Source organism: Carcharodon carcharias, chromosome 4, assembly GCF_017639515.1.
Source record: "Carcharodon carcharias isolate sCarCar2 chromosome 4, sCarCar2.pri, whole genome shotgun sequence".
Lineage (NCBI taxonomy): Eukaryota > Metazoa > Chordata > Chondrichthyes > Lamniformes > Lamnidae > Carcharodon > Carcharodon carcharias.
In genome coordinates, this window is record NC_054470.1 from 158,249,033 (window position 1) to 158,271,904 (window position 22,872).

At 40.4% G+C, this 22,872-nt stretch overlaps 1 protein-coding gene across 5 annotated transcripts in view; it reads right to left on the reverse strand.

The window, feature by feature from the left end:
- Positions 1–3,178: 3,178 nt before the first annotated feature.
- The window catches only part of LOC121277086 (ceramide transfer protein), a 131,561-nt gene continuing 111,867 nt past the window's right edge, over positions 3,179–22,872 (reverse strand). For 4 of the 5 annotated variants that reach the window (XM_041186068.1, XM_041186067.1, XM_041186066.1 and 1 more), the window contains 7 exons: positions 17,612–17,707; positions 17,263–17,395; positions 16,385–16,455; positions 11,728–11,856; positions 11,350–11,479; positions 7,890–8,026; positions 3,179–6,857 (listed from right to left, as the gene is read on the reverse strand). In XM_041186068.1, the coding sequence (XP_041042002.1) occupies positions 7,899–8,026; positions 11,350–11,479; positions 11,728–11,856; positions 16,385–16,455; positions 17,263–17,395; positions 17,612–17,707 (687 nt within the window). In that variant the 3' untranslated portion in view covers positions 3,179–6,857; positions 7,890–7,898. The remainder of the gene's footprint in view (positions 6,858–7,889; positions 8,027–11,349; positions 11,480–11,727; positions 11,857–16,384; positions 16,456–17,262; positions 17,396–17,611; positions 17,708–22,872) is intronic. The other variant, XM_041186065.1, reaches the window with a different exon arrangement.

Consider the following 22,872-nt stretch of genomic DNA (forward strand, 5'->3'; position numbering starts at 1 on the left):
TGGCTGGACTAGCATTTATTGCCCATCCCTAGGTGCCTTTGAGAAGGTGATGGTGAGCTGCCTTCTTGAACCGCTGCAGTCCATGTGGTGTAGGTACACCCACAGTGCTGTTAGGAAGGGAGTTCCAGGATTTTGACCCAACGACAGTGAAGAACGGTGATATATTTCCAAGTCAGGATGGTGAGTGACTTGGAGAGGAACTTCCAGGTGGTGGTGTTCCCACCTGCTGCCCTTGTCCTTCTACGTGGTAGTGGTCGGGGGTTTGGAAGGTGCTGCCTAAGGAGCCTGCTGTGCATTTTGTAGATGGGAATCACTGCTGCCACTGTGCGTCGGTGGTAGAGGGACTGAATGTTGTGGATGTGGTGCCAATCAAGCGGACTGCTTTGTCCTGGACCGTGTCCAGCTTCTTCAGCCTTGTGGAAGCTGCACTCATCCAGGCAACTGGGGGGTATTCCATCACACTCCTTGTGCCATGTAGATAGTGGAGTCAGGAGGTGAGTTACGTGTCGCAGGATTCCTAGCCTCTGACCTGCTCTTCTAGCCACAGTATTTATATGGCTAGTCTAGTTCAGTTTCTGGTCAATGGAAACCCCCAGAATGTTGATAGTGGGGGATTCAGTGATGGGAATGCCATTTAACATCAAGAGGTGATGGTTGGATTCTTTCTTGTTGGAGGCAGTCATTGCCTGACACTTGTTTGGCACAAATGTTACTTGCCACTTGTCAGCCCAAGCCTGGATATTGTCCAGGTCTTGCTGCATTTGGACATGGACTGCTTCAGTGTCTGAGTAGTCACAAATGGTGAACATTGCAAAATCATCAGCAAATATCCCCACTCCTGACTTATGATGCAAGGTCCTTGATGATGCAGCTGAAGATGGTTGGGCCTAAGACACTATCCTGAGGACTCCTGCAGTGATGTCCTGAAGCGGAGATGACTGACCGCCAACATTACAACCATCTTCCTTTCTGCTAGGTATGACTCCAACAAGTGGAGAATTTTCCCCCGCTTCCCTTTGGCTCCAGTTTTGCTAGGTCTCCTTGATGCCACACTTGGTCAAATGCTGTCTTGATGTCAAGGGCAGTCACTCTCACCTCACCTCAGCTCAGCTCTTTTGTCTGTTTGAACCAAGGCTGTGACAAAGTCAGGAGCTGAGTGGCCCCAACGGAACTCAAAACTGGGCGTGTGAGCAGGTTATTGCTAAGCAAGTGCTGTTTGATGACCCCTTCCGTTACTTTACTGATGATCGAGAGTAGACTGATGGGGTGTAATTGGCTGGGTTGGATTTGTCCTGCTTTTTGTGTACAGGAAATACCTGGCCAATTTTCCACATTGCCAGGTATATGCGAGTGTTATAGCTGTACTGGCTAGCGTGGGTGGCAAGTTCTGGAGCACAAGTCTTCAGTACTATTGGCGGAATATAGTCAGAGCCCATAGCCTTTGCAGTATCCAGTGCCTTCAGCCATTTCTTGATATGTGGAATGAATCGAATTGGCTGAAGACTGGCATCTGTGATGCCGAGGACCTTCGAAGGAGGCAGAGATGGATCATCCACTCACCACTTCTGACTGAAGATTGTTACGAATGCTTCAGTCTTGTCTTTTGCACTGCTGCACTGGGCTCCTCCATCATTGAGGATGGGGATATTTGAGGAGCCTCCTCCTCCACTGAGTTATTTGTCCAACACCATTCATGACTGGATGTGGCAGGACTGCAGAGCTTATATCTGATCTGTTGGTTGTGGGATCACTTAGCTCTTATCACTTGCTGCTTATTCTATTTAGCATGCAAGTAGTCCTGTGTTATAGCTTCACCAGGTTGACACCTCATTTTTAGGTATGCAAGGTGCTACTCCTGGCATGACCTCCTGCACTCTTCATTGAACCAGGGTTGATCTCCTGGCTTGATGGTAATGGTAGAGTGGGGGATATTCTGGGCCATGAGGTTACAGATTGTGTTAGAGTACAATTCTGCTGCTGGCCCACAGTGCCTTGTGGATGACCAGTCTTGAGTTGCTCGATCTGTTCGAAATCTATCCCATTTAATGTGGTGGTAGTGCCGCACATGACGGATGGTATCCTCAATGTGAAGACAGGACTTCATCTCCCCAATAATTGTGTGGTGGTCACTCCTACTGATACTGTCATGGACTGACACATCTGCAGCAGGTACCTTGGTAAGGATGAGGTCAAGAATGTTTTTCCCTCTTGTTGGTTCCTTCAGCACCTACCGCAGACCCAGTCTAGCAGCAACGTCCTTTAAGACTCAACCAGCTCGGTCAGTAGTGGTGCTACCGAGCCACTCTTGATGATGGACATTGAAGTCCTCCACCCAGAGTACATTCTGAGCCCTTGCCACCCTCAGTGCTGCCTCCAAGTGATTCCTTGTACTGGTTATATTATATATTCTCTCTCCATGTTCTTCCTACCAAAATGAATCACTTCATATTTCTCTGCAATGAACTTAATCTGCCACCCGTCCACCCATTCCACCACATGATCTATATAAGTGTGAAGTGTGCAGGTGGCACGGTGAGAGACAGGTCAGAAACAGGCAGATTTAAATTCCTGCCGTGTGTGCAGAGTTACACTGATCTCAGCCAATCCGGTTATTAGGCAATGGGAAGAATTAAACTGACTTTACTACAGTCAACTCTTGCCTGAGTCAGAAACTTATGAGCTTGAGCCCCAATCCAGACATTTGAACCCAAAATCTATGCTGATACTTTAGTACACTACTGAGGCAGTTCTGCATAGCCAGAGGTGCTGTCTTTCCAATAAGACATTAAATCAACCTATCCTCTCGGGTGGATTTAACATAGCATTATTCAAAGATCAGCAGACACCTACTTGCAGTATCTTGGCTAACGGTCATTCTTCATAACACTAAAACAGATCATTTAGTCATTCATCGTATTGCTATTTGTAAGGCTTTACACAACTGTTGTTTTTTCTACAACAGTGATTAATTTAAAAGTACTTCATTGGCTGAGAAATACTTTGGGATGCTGAGGTCATGAAAGGTGCTATTATAAATGTAAACTTTTTTTATTACCCATCAATAATCATTTCACCCTCATCAGGGAGTACTGAAGCAAAGTGAGGAACACTGCATTTTATACTGAAAATGAAAAAAAATGTTTGAATGAATGACATTTTCAAAGAATACACAAAACACTTGATCTATAATGTTTTAATACTTTTCACTTTTTAAATACTGGATTTTAATTTCTGATAACATGGAGGAACTAAACTTTATAAACTGATCTTTTACACATTGCTGATTGGAAAAACTGTTTTACAGTCCAACATCACAGACACACATTAACCAGTGTTTTGCTGTACACAAAGCTAAATCAGGATATAAAGCTTTCATAAAACAAATCTCTTACCACATTCTACACACAATATATTTTGAAATAAAAGTCCATATTTTAACCTGTAAATGACGTGTTTTTACATTCCAGAGAAGTTTCAATACTTTACAATCGCCTTTTAGTGTAATCACTTTATACCAGAATAATTTCAAAATTACATCACATTTAGTGCAATTGTGGCTAACAATATCAAGTTCTATACACGTAAACTTCCCAATTTATTAAAAGTTAGCTTAATTCAAACCAGTAACAGGTTTTTAACCTGGATCATTGCTAAAGTTCCCATTGATAAGTTAGTCAGGTATATAACGGTTTTTCATTTGGAATATTCAATCAAAATTTACAGTTTTTCTCAAATTCCCAGTGAAATCTATGCACAAACATTGTTGATTGCTCCTTGTTGAATGCAAGCATTTTTAAGTAAACTGAAATGAACAGGTGCTGAAAATAAACAGCATGATAAAACACCTGCTACTGTAAGCCACTGAATTTCATGTTCAATTTGAATCCAGTATATGTATGGCTCATTCATGCAACTGGCAACAACCTCCATATTTCTAATCCAAGGGTAAACTGCTTCTCCCAATGTAATTTTTGGCCAGGTGTAACTACTGTGCAAGGCAGATGAAAATAATTTTCTCCATATAGAAAGCTATGAACTAAATTAGCACAAAGGCTGAAGAACTGGTCAGAATGGAGTCTGAACCTACTCCCATCAGAGAAAGGAATCTAACCATCTAATCTACAAACTAATGCATGACCCAAAATAACAGTTTGGAGTAAGATGCTCTTATTTATGTGGTCATTCCAAAACACAAATATTCCCCATTGTTTGTAACATAAAAATTGTAAAACATTACCAAGTTACCAGAGTTGCCATTAGTATTCTGCTTCAGAGCTTAGGTTCCAATATATGACATTGCAATGCTAAGCCTCACTCGCTACACTCCACCCAAAACTGTTTCTTTGTGATGAACATCAACTGCTGCAATTAGCTTTAAACACCACTTCTCAATGCCACCAGCCTCTAAACTGACACAAAGAAGCCACACACTACCTAGTTTAACATTTTTGAAAAATCTGACATTCATGTTTGTTTTGATATAAGTACCTGGAATACTAACTTTATATAAAACTTATCAAGTGCATAGAGGAATTCTTGCAAGAAAATTAGCACTAAAACTTCTTTAAAAAAAGTCTCAAGATGAAAAAGCAAAACTGGTTGGAACAGTCTGAAAAATTGAACTAGCAAGCCACTTGTGTATGTGTGTGGGGAGAGTGGGATGGTGGTGGAGAAGATGCAGAGCATTCCAATATAAAAAAATCTCCTGCACTTAGTCTGAATTGTAATTGCCACTTAGGGGAATGCACTGTGAAAATTAGTTTAATCACATCCTCATTAAGCAACACATTTCTACCAACCAATGTAGAGTGGGAATGAACTGCAGTCCAAAAAGCATCCTCTTTAGTGTGATTGCTCAACTAGCTGGCATTAACTATTCTCAAATTCCCTCAATGTCTAAATGAACAGAATATCCTGCTTTTTGCACACTGGTACACTAGCTATACATAACCAGTTATTTTGGTCTAATAGTAAGCAAAACCCTTGCATTCAGCCAAGAAAAACTTTCCTGTTGATTTGCTATTTACCACAAATTAATTTTAAATGCCAATATGAATGGTGTTCTGTGAAGCATGGAGCTGATCATTCTTTATAAACAGTTGTATTAGGTATGGCCTGGAAGTTCCAGTATTATCTAAATATAAAGAGTTCTAAATTAATCCTCAACACACAGTACTCATACTTGGCCAGGCTTCTATTAGAATGCATCAAAACAATTTATTGAGCACAACCATTCCTCAAATTTAGGCACTTTTACATTTGAAGCAATTGTAATATATACAGTATATAGTGACGTGGTATTGTGATGCAAAAATAAAGGCTGCCGGTCACATCACTGATATTCATTTGCTTGCGTCATATTGGTTGTAACATCAATTATTAACAATATTAAAGGATCTGTAGTGGCTCCAAATGCTAGACTTAAAAAAAAATCAAGTCTATTTGTTGAAAAATAGCAGAATAACGTGCTTAATTTTCATGACGAAATGTTTCAATAAACCAGCAGTCCTGAAAACCAAGTGTAAAGATTTTAAATATGCTATGACAGACACAACATTAAGTGTTGTCTTGAAATCAACAGGGAGAAAAAAAGGTTTCATTGCACAGAATTTCATGGGAATTGAAGTTCTTCAGATGCATCCATTCCACAGAGCAACATGTATCAAGAGCATGTAAATTTTTTCCTGAAATACAACTGGCTAGTTCTGATCAAACATCAGGAACCGCACTTAATTCAATTCAGAACAGATTTTGCACAATTGCATTAATGAACGGGAAGGTGTGCACTTTTTGAAAGTAGTGCACTAACGATTTATGCAATGGGCTTCACCTATCAGCTAATGCTTAGCCGGCGTACCTTATTCACAATAATGCACACCCGTTCTATCAATATTGCTTAAAACAGTCATTCATCTTTTGATGATATGTCTACACTGGTCATGACTAGAACACCAATCTATTTCAACATGAAAAATCCTTATTTGACATGTTTCAAGTAATCCTCCTTCCAGCCCTTACCACCATCTTAAAAGATTTCAGAACTTTCAATTACAACACAAAATATATATGTAACAAATATACAAACTAAAAATGCTGTAGAAATATAGTTTGTAAACAAAAGAGAAATAAAGCTTTTCAAAATCTCCATCAAAACTGTATGTTCTTCATAGGAGATGGTAAGAAAGGGAAAGGGCAAATGCCAGAGGTCAAAGGGCATAGACAGCCCTGAATTAGTTTTATAAGAAATTAGTTTCAAGGTTAGAAGCAAGGACTGGTTTTAGGCCAGTAAAAGAATGTAATGAGTTCAGTGATTATAGAACGCTAATTAGCAAGACTTGAGTAAGACTTAAAGAAATTACACCTTACTGTAGACCCCAAAGATGGCTAACATTTGTACAACTTAAGATCACAAATTAGGTTTTGTGTTGCAAAAATTTTGAAATTTTGGCCATGATTATGCAGGCCTACATTAACAAACATGCTATCCTTTTAACAATTAAAGCCATTAACCTATTGTTTTTGATCCAAAATGTGATTGTTTTATAAAAAAAATGTTGCTGGGTCAAATTGTAAACAGCTGCATGAGCTCCACATACAGATGAATTACACACTGATGCACTTAAATGGAACAGAGCACAGACAGTGTTGAACATCAGCCACAGATGCAAAATGTCAGCCTACATCAGTTGGGTGCAGGCTGAGAACTGGGACAGGCCTTGCGAGAGGGAAGGACACTGGAAATTCACTGCGCCAGCTCGGAGTCACTGTAATCCTTGAGTGTACGAGGACATCTTTTCTTCTCTACGCTGATCGCCGGGGAAAGCGTGGTAGAAACAGCAGCAAATCCATGCTGAACACTAAAGACATAAGATGGTATACTTGAAGATTTTTAGGAATACTGTTTGAACATGCTACTTGAATACTTCTTTAAACATAAAAATGCTTTCATGAGGAAAAGGGGCACTGATACTGCACATTCTCACTCTCAAGCTCCTAAAATCCATTGCAAGATATTTCATTGTAAAATGTTCCTCTCATTATTTCTTTGTAAAGCATCTTGGGACACCTTCAATGTTAAAGGGACCATATAATACATTTTATTTGCTGGGCACAAAATTCTGAATTATTCATTCTTTGAGGTGAGCTATTTAAACGATTCTGAGTCAATATTTCATTCTTCTCTTGATGATTATCTGGAAAAACATCTAAACTGCTAAGATTTTGTTCATAAACGAACACGGAAGAGCGTTGTGCTAACTACACACAGCTTCGAATCCACAGAAGCCTGTGGGAGAGGGGCATTATGGTACAAACCAGGAACGGACCCTGCAGCTGTAAGTCACGGTTTGTCTTTTGAGACCACCATTTTAAAGCTATTGCACCTCAGGAAATCATTGAGTAATAAGGTTTAATTGCAATAAACTCCAGCAAATTGTACCCGGCCCATCAAAGAAAGCTGATCAATCCCACAGTTGTCAGCTACAAATTCTGCCTCCAACTATAACATTTAAGGTGTATAATCTGGAACTGGTCTTGTGGCAACAAAACTATACTCAAAACAATATGAAAAACAAGGGCCTTGAGATGATGCTGTAGTAAAATTTTATTCCCATTTTCTTCCCTGAAGTCTCTCCATACATGGCACTGTTTATAACTCAGGGATCAAGGAACTTGCTTCATGGTCTGTGTTAATTCCAATAAGGGCAGTTTGTGTAATCTCAGAGATTCTAACTCAAAGAATTCAAACAACTCAACATCCAGCTGCAATTTTCTTGAAATTTCATTAAGCATTAGCAATTATCAACACATTGAATTGTTTGCTCTCAAGCAATTTCTCTAAATACTGGACTTAACCATTGTAATGGCACTTCAATAGAAATAACTCATACCTCTAGATACTAGAAGAGAATGTCTTTGCCTGCAGTTTTCTCCTGCACGTATGATGTAAAACGCTTGAGGAATTTGGGATATTCACGTTTTGCAACTGCCCTAAGTACTGATGCTGGTGCCCATCCTCCAGGATTTACTAAGAACAAAGAAACAACATAGGGACCAAATTACATCTTTTAAAAATATAAAGAGCAAAATTATTCAATATCCAACATTCTAACAATGACAGGAGTTCATTTTAAAAGATCAAGATGTTTCTAAATGAAAACTGTTGTAGAACATAAATATAAATAAGCTTCCGCTTTCTCAATTACTAATGCTAGGGGCCAAATCTTAAATTTCAAAACACACTATTTAAAATATCTAAATTTTATTACAGCTTCACATACAGAAGCCTCAAGCAAACTTCAACTGTCTCAGTTCAAAGTTGCTTAATTCAAGTCATCTATTAAATTGAACTGGTACAAAAACAAAACAAGAGTGAAAATAAATTGCTCAATTTGTAGCTCCATTCAAATTGCCAATCAAATGAGCCTTGAACAATGACATTTTTTTCAATTTATTCTGGTTAAGCTAACCCTTATGGGCTATTCAATCTCAACTTGCTGATAACAATGAATGACTTCCAAAGATTTGAAATCACCATTTCTGCATTGTGATTGCGCTGCTTCAAACCCAGGTCCACCACAGATGGGGAAGCAAGCAATATTCTCACAGCAAGTGCTGACAATTGGCAAGCAAACTAAAAATTATTTTTTTAACTTGTTATAAGGCCAACAGCAGTAAATGAAACTGACTGTTTTTACCAGCTGCGGTCTAGCAGAATGTTAGCCTTTAGTGAAAGTCTTAGATGGGAATAAAGCTAAACATCAAATTACATTCACAGACTGCATTAGAATGCCCGAGAGCCACAAAACAAAGTTGATGGTGAGCCTGAATTCCAAAAACATCTCAGTCCAAATTTTGCTGCAGCAGAGCATTAAATTACATCATAAGAATCCTAAGAAATAGGTCACAGTGAGGGAAAGAAGCCATCTAGGACCTGAGTGAACAGGGTGAACAGTGGATTGCTACAAGGTTGAAGAATAGAGAAGGAAGCTCAGCATAAATTAGAGCTGGTGAATTCAATATAAAATCAGATAGAGAAAAAGTAAAGAGGAGGAAAGAAAGACTGGATAGAGTGAAAAATAAAAGTTTTAAAAAATTGATATTTTTAAAAAAATTCCAACAATTAGTACCTCGATGAATGAGACTCCACACTTGTAATAGCGTCAAAGGTTGAGTGATGAAAAGTAACACTTTTCATACAGATACTTATGCTTGTAATGACACCACAACATTCTGTGATGAGTTTAGTTTACATCTTTCATGCAAATGCATATCTTCTCACCATTAAATGCATGTCAAGGGTGAGACAGACAACAAAATGCCATTTTCACAAAGCTAACAGCAAGCCATGTAACATGAACAGCAACTCTTTGGATATTAACATTTAACCGTACATCTGCTCCCAGTCTCTCCTCGCTGTATACCACTTGTACATAAATAAGGGAAGATAAGTCATTAACCTATCAATTATTTTGCAAGCAAATTTTGGCCCATGTTTTTGTACCCTACATATGACCAGTGCTGAGGCGTGGCTGTGCCACTTTGACCAAAGCATGGCACTGCAAGGCATGAAAATCTCAATAATTGAAAACACATGTGAAAGCCATGCAGTTAACAGCAGAATTGCTTCCTAACTGATTTTTAGTGCTTTGAATTGATCGTGCCAGCAGGGGAAGTGCTTAACAGCCAAGAATCCCATTCATGCCCTGCAGTGAACCTCGGAGCACACAAATTCTTTTGCTAAAGATCCCTCTAGGTTCAGGAATTGTACCATAGGTTAGAAAATTATAAATTGTTACTGGTCATTTTAGGAAGGAAGAAACCAGGTTAACTATAGACTCATACTACATACTACTACTACAGACTTATCTGTTATTTTTTACCCCCCCAAGATGTCATGGGTATTGTCGATAGGGGAATATGAATAAATATTGTGCAAGCACAGGGAATTGGAGGTGAGTTTCTGATATGGTTGATAATTTGTTATGAGGCAGGAGATAGAGTAGGGATAAAGGATTTTCTTCTGAGTGGGGTTTGGGGGTGGGGGGTTGGGGGCGGGTGTCGTGGGCAGGTATGTGGCAAATGATGTTCCCAGGAAACTGTACTGATGTCTCAGTTTTTCACCGTATAATAAATTGAAGGAACTGAGAATTACATGTTCAGGTTTGCAGATACAGTAAACTGTATAGATGGAATCAGTTAGTTACAAAGGAATGTCAACAGGCTAAATGGATGAGCAAATAAGTATGGAGATCAATGTGGCAAGTGTGAAGTTTTTACTTTGGATCAGAGAAAGCTAAATCACAATATTTTTTAAAAAGTCTTGTGGCTGTAAAGGAGCAATGGGGATTTAGGTATCCGTGCACATACATCCTCCTCCAAGTATCATGCCATAAGAGGGCGACCATGGACCTCCACTGGATTGGTCCATGATACTTGGCGAGTACTGCAATGGTTTGCCATTGCCTTCTGCAGAATGGCTGACCAGGAAACTCTCTGTTACCGCCTGCGATCTAGCATATTGGCAAGATTTATAGGCTGATAATCGACTTGTTTGGCCATTTAATGAACGCACCTTCCCTGGTCATCAAGTCCTGAAGTGACACTTGAAGCCAGGGCTTCTGGCCCAGAGGTAGGGAAGCCACCCAAAGTGCCACAAGACCTCCCATGCACACATTGCTAAAAGCAAATGCATAATTACAAAATAAATCAAAAGGGCTAATGAAATGTTGGGCTTTACCTTAAGAAAACCAGAATAAAAATGAGATTGTGACAGTTCAGCTGTTCTAAGGCTTCCTTACAACTCATCTGGAGTAGTGTGTGCAACTCTTAAGCATCACACTTCAGGAAAGGTATGTTGGCCAATGCAGATGAGGAGGTATACTGCAGATTCACCAGAGTGATACTCGAGCTTAACGGGTTTAATTATGAGGAATTTTGTGGTGAACATGTCAAAAATAAACTTATTGCAGGTACCCTGTATTTATTATTCAGTGAAACATCTTACTTTGAGCCATTTTATTTACTTTAGGCTATAGCTTGCCTAAGCTCAAGTTTGTATGCAGTATCCAAAAACCGAAATTATCTGAAATCCAAAAGGCAATTGGCCCCAAGGGTTTTGGATAAAAAAAATACCTGACCTGTATTGCTTCACCGAGCCATACACCTGGATTTGAGGGGGGTACTCCCAGATTCCAGGGTGCTGCTAGCCATCCACCAGCAAATACTCAAGGGCAGTCTTATTGAGAAATTCCCATTCAACTTCCTTCACTACATCCTGCAGGAAGGAGCACTTCCTTGCAGCAGCACACTGGATTATAAACTCAGCAGAACATGAAGTCTAAAACTTACCATTGGCTACATATGTGATCTTGCATAGGATGTTATCTCTGCTGATTGCCTGGTTCCCTTCTGGAGGGCTTACTAGTGTCTGGCAGATCATGGCAATGTTTATTTTGGCACGCACACATCTATTATTCTGCTGCGAAATAGGCGGAGAAGTACATCACCATTTTGAAGTTGCATGGCACACAAGATCAAATCTTCTGCACTTGCTACAGTGAAGAAACTTCACATAATAACTTGAGCAAATTCCAATATTATCTATTTTAACACAAACAAAACTGTGTAATTCCAAGCATCTCTATGTGCTTAGTTAACCTTCAGCTCCATTACCTACAAATAACAGCATATTTTGCTATTGAAATCTTTATAAATATAGACGCTTACAGGAGCACTGTCATGCTCCACAGAAAAATTGCAGACAAGCCATGTATCAGGGTCATTTTCATTTGTAGCTGGAACTTTTCGAATTGCAGACAAGTAAAGCACATCTCTCTGTGAAGCCGGCCAAACCCTCTGGAAAACAGGAAAAAAAAAAATCGGGCTGAGCAACAGCAAGCTATCAAGTCAAAAACCTCCCATTGATACCCCAACATAATGCAACTGACATATATTGTGAAATAAATTTAGATTTGCAAATCACCTGAACAAAAATGAATAACGTTGGGGGCTTTTCTAATTTTCTTACTGAATATTCAGAATTATTCATGCTTCTAACTATGGGGGATTCCTACTCTTTCCAAAGACAACATTTTGCATTCTAATTCCAATGTCCAAACATCAGAACTTCAGCTTCTGTTGTTAATACCAGCGTGGTTGCCTATCTGCTTAACTGTTCACATAATTTGCTCACGGATAAGATGGCATCATCTGACATCTCAACATCAAACATTTCTCGAATAGTTAGTTCCACAATTGTAGAAGAAATGTAAACCTATCTCACCTAGTCTCGAATATGGGCTACTCTGGCTAATCCATCTTTGAAAAGATGGAATTAGAAGAGAGCAATAATAAGGTTGACAGATCTTCAAAGCATTAAATTTATATTTTCTGACCAAAATATGGGGAACGAGAAGGATGATTTGGGCATTTTCCTAGTTTGCTAAAGATGCTCACCTTCTCAGAAATTCTGTGTCACTTTGTCAAGTATAACTTAAACACAATCAGCCTCCACACAGACCTACCATTAAGAAAATCTAAATCTACTGAATGCATTCGCCTCCAAGTTGAGTCAAAGATAAACCTAAGCATAATTGTAAAATTCTTTTATAGCTGTGAAGTCGATTGCCTGATGCAGTGAAGATTGGATTTTGGAGATTGGTGGCATTATAGCTCAATGTTGGAGTAGAAAAAGCTTTACTTTGTACTTGATCATGACTGATGTCAATACCAGATGACAAGAGTAAGAAAAAAAATTACCCCCTGCACTGAGCATCACTCTAATGAACATTAAAAAAATCAGTTAAAATTTAAGGTAGAAACACTATTCAGCAACCTCTCCATGCCGCAGATGTATCTATCCATGTCAGTATTGGTAGGAGTGACCACCGCACAGTCATTGTGGAGGCAAAGTCCCACCTTCACATTCAGGATACCCTCCAGCGTGTTGTGAGACACTACCACGGGGCTAAATGGGATAGATTTTGAACAGATCTGGGCATTCAAGAGACACTATGGGCTATCAGCAGCAGCAGAATTGTACTCAAACATAATCTGTAACCTCGTGCCCTGGCATATCCCCTAATCTACTGTTACCATCAAGTGAGAGGATCAAGCCTGGTTCAATGCAGAATGCAGGAGGGCATGCCAGGAGCAGCACCAGGCATACCTAAAAAAAAAAATGAGGTGTCAACCTGGTGAAGCTATAAAACAGGACTACTTCTGTGCCAAACAGCATAAGCAGCAAGTGATGAGACAAGGGCTAAGCAATCCCACAAACAATAGATCAACTCTAAACTCTGCAGTCTTGCCACAACTAGCCATGAATGGTGGTGGACAATTAAACAACTCAGTGGAGGAGGAGGCTCCACAAATAGCCCCATCCTCAATGATGGGGGAGCCCAGTATATCAGTGCAAAAGATAAGGTTGAAGCATTTGCAACAATCTTCAGCCAGAAGTGCCAAGTGGATAATCCATCTCAGCCTCCTCCGGAGGTCCCCAGCAACATAGATGCCAGCCTCTAGCCAATTTGATTCACTCCACGTGATACCAAGAAATGGCTGAAGGCACTGGATACCGCAAAGGCTATGGGCTCTGACAATATTCCGGCAATAGTACTAAAGGTTTGTGCTCCAGAACTTGCCGTGCTCCTAGCCAAACTGTTCCAGTACAACTATAACACTGGCATCTACCCAGCTATGTGGAAAATTGCCCAGGTATGTCCTGTATACAAAATGCAGGACAAATCCAACCTGGCCAATTACTGCCCCATCATTCTACTCTCCATCATCAGTGAAATAATGGAAGTGTTCATCAACAGTGCTATCAAGCGGCACTTGCTTAGCATTACTTGCTCAGTGATGCCTAATTTGGGTTCCGCCAGGGCAACTCAGCTCCTGACCTCATTACAGCCTTAGTTCAAACATGGACAAAAGAGCTAAACTCCCGAGGTGAGGTGAGAGTTACTGCCCTTGACATCAAGGCCGCATTTGGCAGAGTATGGCATCAAGGAGCCCAGCAAAACTGGAGTCAATGGGAATCGGGGGAAAACTCTCCACTGGTTGGAGTCACACCTAGCACAAAGGAAGGTGGTTGTGGTTGTTGGAGGTCGATCATCTCAGCTCCAGAACATCATTGCAGGAGTTCCTCAGGGTAGTGTCCTCAGCCCAACCATCTTCAACTGCGTCATCAATGACCTTCCTTCCATCATAAGGTCAGAAATGGGGATGTTCAGCACCATTCACGTCTCCTCAGATACTGAAGCAACCCATGTACAAATGCAGCAAGACCTGGATAATAGCCAGACTTGGGCTGAAAAATGGCAAGTAACATTCACGCCACACAAGTGTCAGACAATGACCATCTCCAACAAGAGAGCATCCAACCATCGCTCCTTGATGTTCAATGGCATTACTATCACTGAATCCCCCACTATCAACATCCTTTTTGGTGGTGGTGGTGGTGGTGGTGGTGGTGGTGGTGGTGGTGGTGGTGGTGGGGGGGGGGGTGGTGGTACCATTGACGAGAGACCGAACTGGACTAGCCATATAAATACTGTGGCTACAAGAGCAGGTCAGAGGCCAGGAAATGTGGGAGTAACCCACCTCCTGACTCCCTAAAGACTGCCCACCACCCGCAATCCCCACTTGCCTGATGAGTGCAGCTCCAACAATACTCAAGAAGTTTGACAGGGTCCAGGATAAAGCAGTCTGCTTGATTGGCACCACATCCACAAACATTCACACCCTCCACCACTGACACACAGCAGCAGCACTGTGTGCCATCTACAAGATGCACTGCAGAAATCCACCAAGGCTTCTTCGACAGCACCTTCCAAACCCATGACCACTACCATCTAGAAGGACAAGGGCAGCAGATAGATGGGAACACCACCACCTGAAAGCCCTCCTCCAAGTTACTCACTATCCTGACTTGGAAATATATCGTCATTCCTTCACTATCGCTGTGTCAAAATCCTGGAACTCCCTCCCTAGCAGCACTGTGGGTGTACCAACACCACATGGGCCGCAGCGTTTCAAGAAGGCAGCTCTCCACCACCTTCTCAAGGGCAACTAGGGCCCAGCCAGCAAAGCCCATATCCCATGAATGGATAAAATATATGTATATTTATAATATATGCATTTTTGTTAGGTGCAATATCAAATATGTTCAATCTGGATCTTTGTGCATAAGATCTGTGTTGAAATACATAGAGCTATATATAAAGATGTATTCTGATTTTGTAAGCTGCTTACAATTTGAACTACGATCCCACGCATTTATTGCTCGAGGTAACCCTTTTTGAAGATGAGACTTAAATTTCAAATATTGCAATTCAATAATCTGTTTTCTGGGCAGAGTATCAGAGTGAGCAGGCTATTCATACCACCCTGTAGTCTATCACAGAAGTTCAGTTTTCCTAATGATACCTTGGGAAATTTAAAAAGCAATAGGGACTGACCACAGCAATTACACATTAAAGGAAGCTTTGTTGGGGTTCTGCCTTTTGAGCCAAGAAAGGAAAAATGCTGATTGCACCGTCTCCCCAGGGTCTTTAACATTTGCAGCACATACAACTTTCCCTCTTGCCCTCCTTTAAAAACTTGCCATTCATTTATAACTGATTATTTCCTGGACAGGGTTTATTTGGGTGGCATTTGCATCATATGGCATTTCACCTCTCAAGGTTAATTCAGCCAATGTATAAAGGACATCAATTCTTTGAGCACAAGTCTTCCATGTAGAACATGTCAACAGTAACATCACAAAAATTGGTTTACAATGAAGTTGCTAGAAAATTGCAGAATATCAGGAAAGTGCTACTTTTCTTGGTGAAAATAGAACACTCTTCCAGGAAACCTTTTCATCGCAAATTAGAAGCATAATTAGCAACTGTGTTGTAGCTACAGCTGAAAGGTCATAATGCATTATCGGTCAACCAACCTGGAAGATCTTTCAAGAATGGAACAATACACTTATCTTCTAACCCAGATACATGGATCATAAAGCAAATCTGAACTGCTAATCAAGTCAAAATTAGAGCCCTGCACACATGGCAAGGGAAACCAGACAGGCAGCCGGTCTCAAATCTGTTCTAGTACGAACTAGCTGCCAACCAGTAGGCTAATGCGGTCCTAGATAGTTTAGCTGGCTTTAATTTTTCCTTCCTGTTCTTCGCTGGGTTATCATCCCTCAACAGCACATGTGAAATTAGAGGTTCATCACAAGAGGAAATTGCAAGCATAATATAATGGAACGTTGGTTTAATATATGTGGCCCATGTTGTTAAATCGATGTACCTAAACAACCCAGAAACCTGGGACACACCCATACTACACCAAATCACCATCTGTAATGCTTAATATCTAAAAACAGAGTACATACCTTGTGTGTCTGGTAGATGATGATTGCATTATCTGATAGAATTTCTACCACATGGAAATTTTCAATGGTTGCTGTGGAATGTAAATGGATACATTCTTTGTCAAATCACAACAGACAAACGAACATGAAAAAAGTAACCAGCTAATTTGCCTTTGGTTGAGGGAAGATTGTTGACCAAGGAAATCCTGAAAGAAATCTCTGCTGTTCTTCAAATGAATCATGGGTTCTTAACACTCATGAATTACTAAAACAGGCAGATCATGCCATTCTATCGTCTCATCTGAGGAACGGCACCTCAGGCAATGGACACTCTCCCCAATACTAATTAAGATGTTGATTGTACACATAGGTACAGGTTTAAATAAAAGTAAAATCAATAGCTACTTCTGAAATTAGATAAAGGTGCAAGATTGGAGCGAGGATTATTTACGCATATGAAAAAGCAAGACGCCAAAGACTGGTGAGCACTATTAGCTTACTGCTGTTTCAAGAATAAATTACTAAGAAAATAGATAGCATTTTACCTCAGCCAGCTGTGTTCTGTGGCTATAAATCATCATTCTTGCATTTTATTGTGTTTACCTCTAGCCAAATTGCTAAACACACATCTGGACAGTGTCCAAAGTGGAAACGCCTGTCCAGCTAGGCTGAACTCATCATTTTGGAGTGTTCAGTGATTCAACATATTGCCAGTATTTAGTAGAATTAAAAGGAAGAGGCAGGCCAAATTTAGCTTATGGGCCTCATACTACATGATCATATCTTGAACTATCAGACACTTAAAACAGACTGCTACTAATCTATCCATAAACTCTCAAATTATTTTAAAGATAGCTTTAAAAAACTACCAATTTGAAATTAACCTAAAATATTCTTACTTTCCCAATCGTTGCGAACATCGACGTTCCAGAAGTAATGGCATACTTCATGACCTGTAACTCCTTTGACAGAATGTGTTGCTTTAAGAGGATCCAAGACAATCCCATTCTCTTCCACTTCTCTCCTGTACACCTGCACAAAATGGAGAACTATGGTTGATCAGGTTAATCTGGGTTTTAAAATGCAGCTATGCTCAAAAGTAGGTAAAAGTCTCAACCTTGCACCTATTGAGAATAAGGGGTGGATCTTGCCTTGATCAAAAACTCAAGCTGAGAAAAAAAATCTACCTCTTTTAGAAGAGAAATGGACTGAGTTTAAATACTTCAGACAAGTGCAAATATTCCTCACCTTCATTTCTCCCTCTTCCACCACCAACTGCCAATTAGCATCGCCACCTACATCCTGCAGAGAATACTGCATGTGATTTTGCACCATCTCTTCAACCTGCAAAGACAAAGAGCAACCACTTTTACAACCTGCAATATAGCAGACTATGCATAGTGTCCATAATCTGCTGCTTGTGGCGTAATCAACAGGACATCAGCTACAACAAATGAAATTCAGGCTGACATAAATTTTCCAAAATATTCCTTGTCCGTAGAAAATTTCAGAGACAAGAACATGTAGTTTGTCTTAACAAGCCTGGTTCTTTCTTGGGCATCAACTTTCACTTTATCTTGTCTCTCTTTCTATCACCTGCAGCTGCAGAAATTCATCAAATTGTTTCAGCTGCCTTTATTATTAATTTATTTCACACATTTATTACTCGTGGGTAATTCACTTAATCACTTCAATTTTTTCCATCCTAGTTTTTGAACACTTAAAAAGTAAAAACAATTTGGATCACCAATTCCTTCCATAATTTTGAAAATTCCCATTACGTTACTTGATGTCTGATTCTTTGCAAGATTCTTCTGCAAGATTTACAACAAGGCCAATTCTTTCTTCATTAATGAACTGCTCTGTTTCTTTTACTGCACAGTATTCCAGATGGAGTCTAATCAGTGGCTAACAAATTTTTTTTTGATCTGTAGTTTGTGTCTCTGCTAAAGCAACTCAGTACCCTTTTATTGGGTTAACTGGTATGAAAAAGGGAATTTGTCTTGCACTAAACTAAGAATATTATATCATAAATTAACAATTATGTCTGCTTGGTTTAAAGTACTATTCTTGCCTTCTAGCTCTGTCCCTACATCTTTATAAATGTGAGTTTTCATTTCTCTCTCTTTTAAATGCTTCCCCCAATGTCACCAACCACCACCCCACTTTAACCTTCCCTTTCTTTTTCAATTTCTGGATTAAAAAACTCTTCCATCATTCCCTATTGAAAACCTGTAATCCAGTTTGTTCCCTTCCCACAGCACTGATCAAAGTTATCCTTTGTGGTGAATATTTGGAATTCTCTACCCCAGAGGGCTGTGGAGGGTCAATCATTGAGTATATTCAAAGCAGGGTTCAATAGATTTCTAGATACCAATGATGTCAAGAGATACAGGAACAGTGAGGGAAGATGGCATTGAGATAGAAGATTGACCATGATCCAGTTAAATGGTAGAGCAGGCTCAAGGGGCTGAATGACCTACTCTTGCTCCTATGTTTCTACCCTATTAGGCTGCAACTATGTCTTCTTGTTCCTCCACACCCTCCAACCTCTCTGCTGGCATCAAAGCTAGCCTTGCCATACTCAAGTGTCTCTACAATACTCTGTGGTACTGCTCTCTCTAATTTCTATTCCAATAGATCTCAGAAGATTCCTCCATTGCCTTCCTGCAGTAACCTCCAAGGTTCCATACTTGACTTTCATATATGCTACCATTTAAAAAGCTATCCAAAAATCAAGGATGCCAATGAAGCCCACACTACCTTCCTTCCTTAACCCCTTGTCTATTGCCATTGTCTCCAACTACTATCTGGTAAAGACTTCAACAAAGAACAACTTCCGCCAGCATACAAGCAAAACCAAATCTTCAGCTGAGACAAACGCCTGAAGATCTCAAATTCCAGCTTCACTAATCTCCCTAGCAAGCATCTGAACCTAGAAGCACAGAACCTTGAATGACACTTCAAACTCCACTTGCTCTCCAAATCTAATCAGGGCCCTTTCCTCGATCCTCTCCCACCCCAGCCCTGTTTGTGTCATCAAAATCCAAACCAACATCATCTTGCAGCATGACTTTCAATGCTTTCACCATCCATAAACTACAACTCGCTCAGAGTGCCCCAAACCAAACCTTCATCCACGATGAGGACAACATCCACAAGCACTGATCAAAGTTATCCTTTGTGGTGAATATTTGGAATTCTCTACCCCAGAGGGCTGTGGAGGGTCAATCATTGAGTATATTCAAAGCAGGGTTCAATAGATTTCTAGATACCAATGATGTCAAGAGATACAGGAACAGTGAGGGAAGATGGCATTGAGATAGAAGATTGACCATGATCCAGTTAAATGGTAGAGCAGGCTCAAGGGGCTGAATGACCTACTCTTGCTCCTATGTTTCTACCCTATTAGGCTGCAACTATGTCTTTTTTTTTTGTCTTCTCTAAATTCCACAGGTTACCCAAATTAAAGAACTGTTTACATACTCACCCCTCCCACTCCACATGACCCTTTCTAGCCTTCTCTACATGCAAACTGCAGTTCTAACAGACCTACTTGTTGCTCCCTGTCTTCACTACATAGCCACTTCAATCGCGTTGTACCCACCCTCTTGAATTTCTTCATTCTCGAACTAGGCAGCTTCCTTTAAGGAAGTTCGAGAATGAACTGTCCCACCACTTAAGTATCATCTACCATCCTGTAAAGAACTTTATGATTTCTATAGAGACATGTAACAGATAGTGGGTGTACTAGAAAGCTCTATGCTGCTTTCTAGTGATATGTAGTGAGCACTACAATTATAATCAGCAAATGTGATTAAATGCGACCAACATGGTTCATAATGCATGGTGGATGTTACAAGTGCACAACAAACAAGAACCCTGAAATTGAGATGTTTATACATCATGTGTAATCCAACAGTTTTCACAAGCCAGCATTACCTTACACCTTGTTGACACAATGTTATAGTTTATCATTGGTAATATCAACTTATATACATTCAATAATAGCAACTAGAGTATAGAAACTTCTGCAACTCAGTATTAAAACCAAACTAGGAATGCCAGTACCAAAGTGCTTGTTATTCCATTAAATGTAAACACATATAATTTATAAAATGTAGCTAGTTTGCAGATAGCATTGAGATCCTTTGGTTTATGGCGTGGGCCATTGTCCAACTATAACAAACGTTTCATGGTAAATAGTTAGGCCCTTCAGATTAAGCTTCAATTACTTTGAGATTCCCAAATCCAACATCAAGTTCCACATCAGTATTCAATCTCCAGCACTTAATGACAAAATTAATTGCAGCAATATCATCTTAAACAATTTCTTCAGGATAATGTTCACAGAATCACAGGATCTCAGTGCAGAAGAGGCCCTTCGGTCCATCGAGTCTGCGCCGACACATGAGAAACACCTGACCTACCTACCTAATCCCATTTACCAGCACTTGGCCCATAGCCTTGAATGTTATGACGTGCCAAGTGCTCATCCAGGTACTTTTTAAAGGATGTGAGGCAACTCGCCTCCTCCACCCTCCCAGGCAGCGCATTCCAGACCGTCACCACCCTCTGGGTAAAAAAAAGTTTTTCCTCACATACCCCACTAAACCTCCTGCCCCTCACCTTGAACTTATGTCCCCTCATGACTGACCCTTCAAGGGAACAGCTGCTCCGTATCCACCCTGTCCACGCCCCTCATAATCTTGTATAACTCGATCAGGTCGACCCTCAGTCTTCTCTGCTCCAACGAAAACAACCCAAGTCTATCCAACCTCTCTTCATAACTTAAATATTTCATCCCAGGCAACATCCTGGTGAATCTCCTCTGCACCCTCTCCAGTGCAATCACATCCTTCCTATAATGTGGCAACCAGAACTGCACACAGTACTCCAGCTGTGGCCTCACCAAGGTTCTATACAACTCCAACATGACCTCCCTACTTTTGTAATCCATGCTTCGATTGATAAAGGCAAGTGTCCCATATGCCTTTTTCACCACCACACTAACCTGCCCCTCCGCCTTCAGAGATCTATGGGACACACATGCCAAGGTCCCTTTGGTCCCCAGAACTTCCTAGTGTCATGCCGTTCATTGAATACTTTCTTGTAATAATGATGCTCAAGATCCTTCTGTTTGAGAAGTGTTAATCATTATTCTGTCCAAGTAGCAGGCTCAGAAAGTGCATAAGCTAAAAAAGCCTTTTCCAATAGCTTTGGAACAGTTTTAACACTTCTACCTTCAGGGAAAAAGATTCCCCATGAAATCTCTGAGGCATGTATTGAAAGTGGCAATGATCTTCAAAAGTGACTAACCCAGTAAATGACATGTCCACCAGTCTACAAAATGCCACTGAAGAAGTGCTCATCACTCTTAGGGCATCAAAAAACGGTAGCACTTTCTTTGAGTCCTTAAAATTATTCTTGCCTCATTCTGTGAAAGTATAAAGTTTCTGTTGCTAAAGGATCTCTGGCCACCATCCTACATTTGCAATGTTGACAGTGACATGGGGCAAATCTAATCCCTGCATACAAATCAAAACTTTCTAAAGAAATGGTTCCAACCAATAAACTAGTTGTCTAGATATCTGAGTATTGTACTGCCAATTTAATCTATTGAATGCTGTTGACCGCTTACAATTCTCCAGTCCTTCGGCACCATCGCTGAGTCTAAAGGAGATCAGAAAGTATGGCCAGTGCCTCCACAATTTGCACATTCACTTCCCTCAGAATCCTTGGATGCATCTCATCCAGTCTTGCTGCCCTATCAACTCTAAATACAAGACAGCCTAACCAATATTTCTACATCATCAATTAAGCCCTTCAGAGCTACCTCCTCTTTTACCATGACCTGCACAGTATCGTGTATCCATGAATATTTAATACCTTTCTTTGAGCCAGGTCTCTATTATAGCCACATCATATTTCCATGCAGCTATCTGTATCTGCAACTCACCAATCTATTTACCAAACTCCACATATTCACATATCTGAATAATAACCCTAATTTAGACTCTATTACTTTCCCCTTTACTTTGAGCCCACCTAATAACTTATCTCCTACTCCAGTGTTATCTCTCTCAGTATTATATACCTCTTGGTATTCCTCTCTAATACTCCCTCCTGATTCCACACCCCTGCCAAGTTGGTTTAAGCCATCCCCAAACCTCTGCACAAGCAAATTGCCCCTGAAGGAAACTGTTCCCAACTCTGTTTAGGTGCAACCTGTCCAGCCTGTACAGGTCCTTCCTCTCCAGAACTGGTTTCAATGTCCCAGGAATCTAAAACCCTCCCTCCTGCACCATCTTTCCTCCATGCATTCAGCTATTTTATCCTATTTCTATACTCAATTATGCATGGCACTGGGTGCAATCTGAAGATTACTACTTTTGAGATTCTGCTTGTTAATTTTCTACCTTGCTCCCTACATTCTGACTGCAGGATCACATCTTTCTTTCAACTTATGACACTAGGACCGATGTGGATCACTAGTGCTGGCTGTTCAC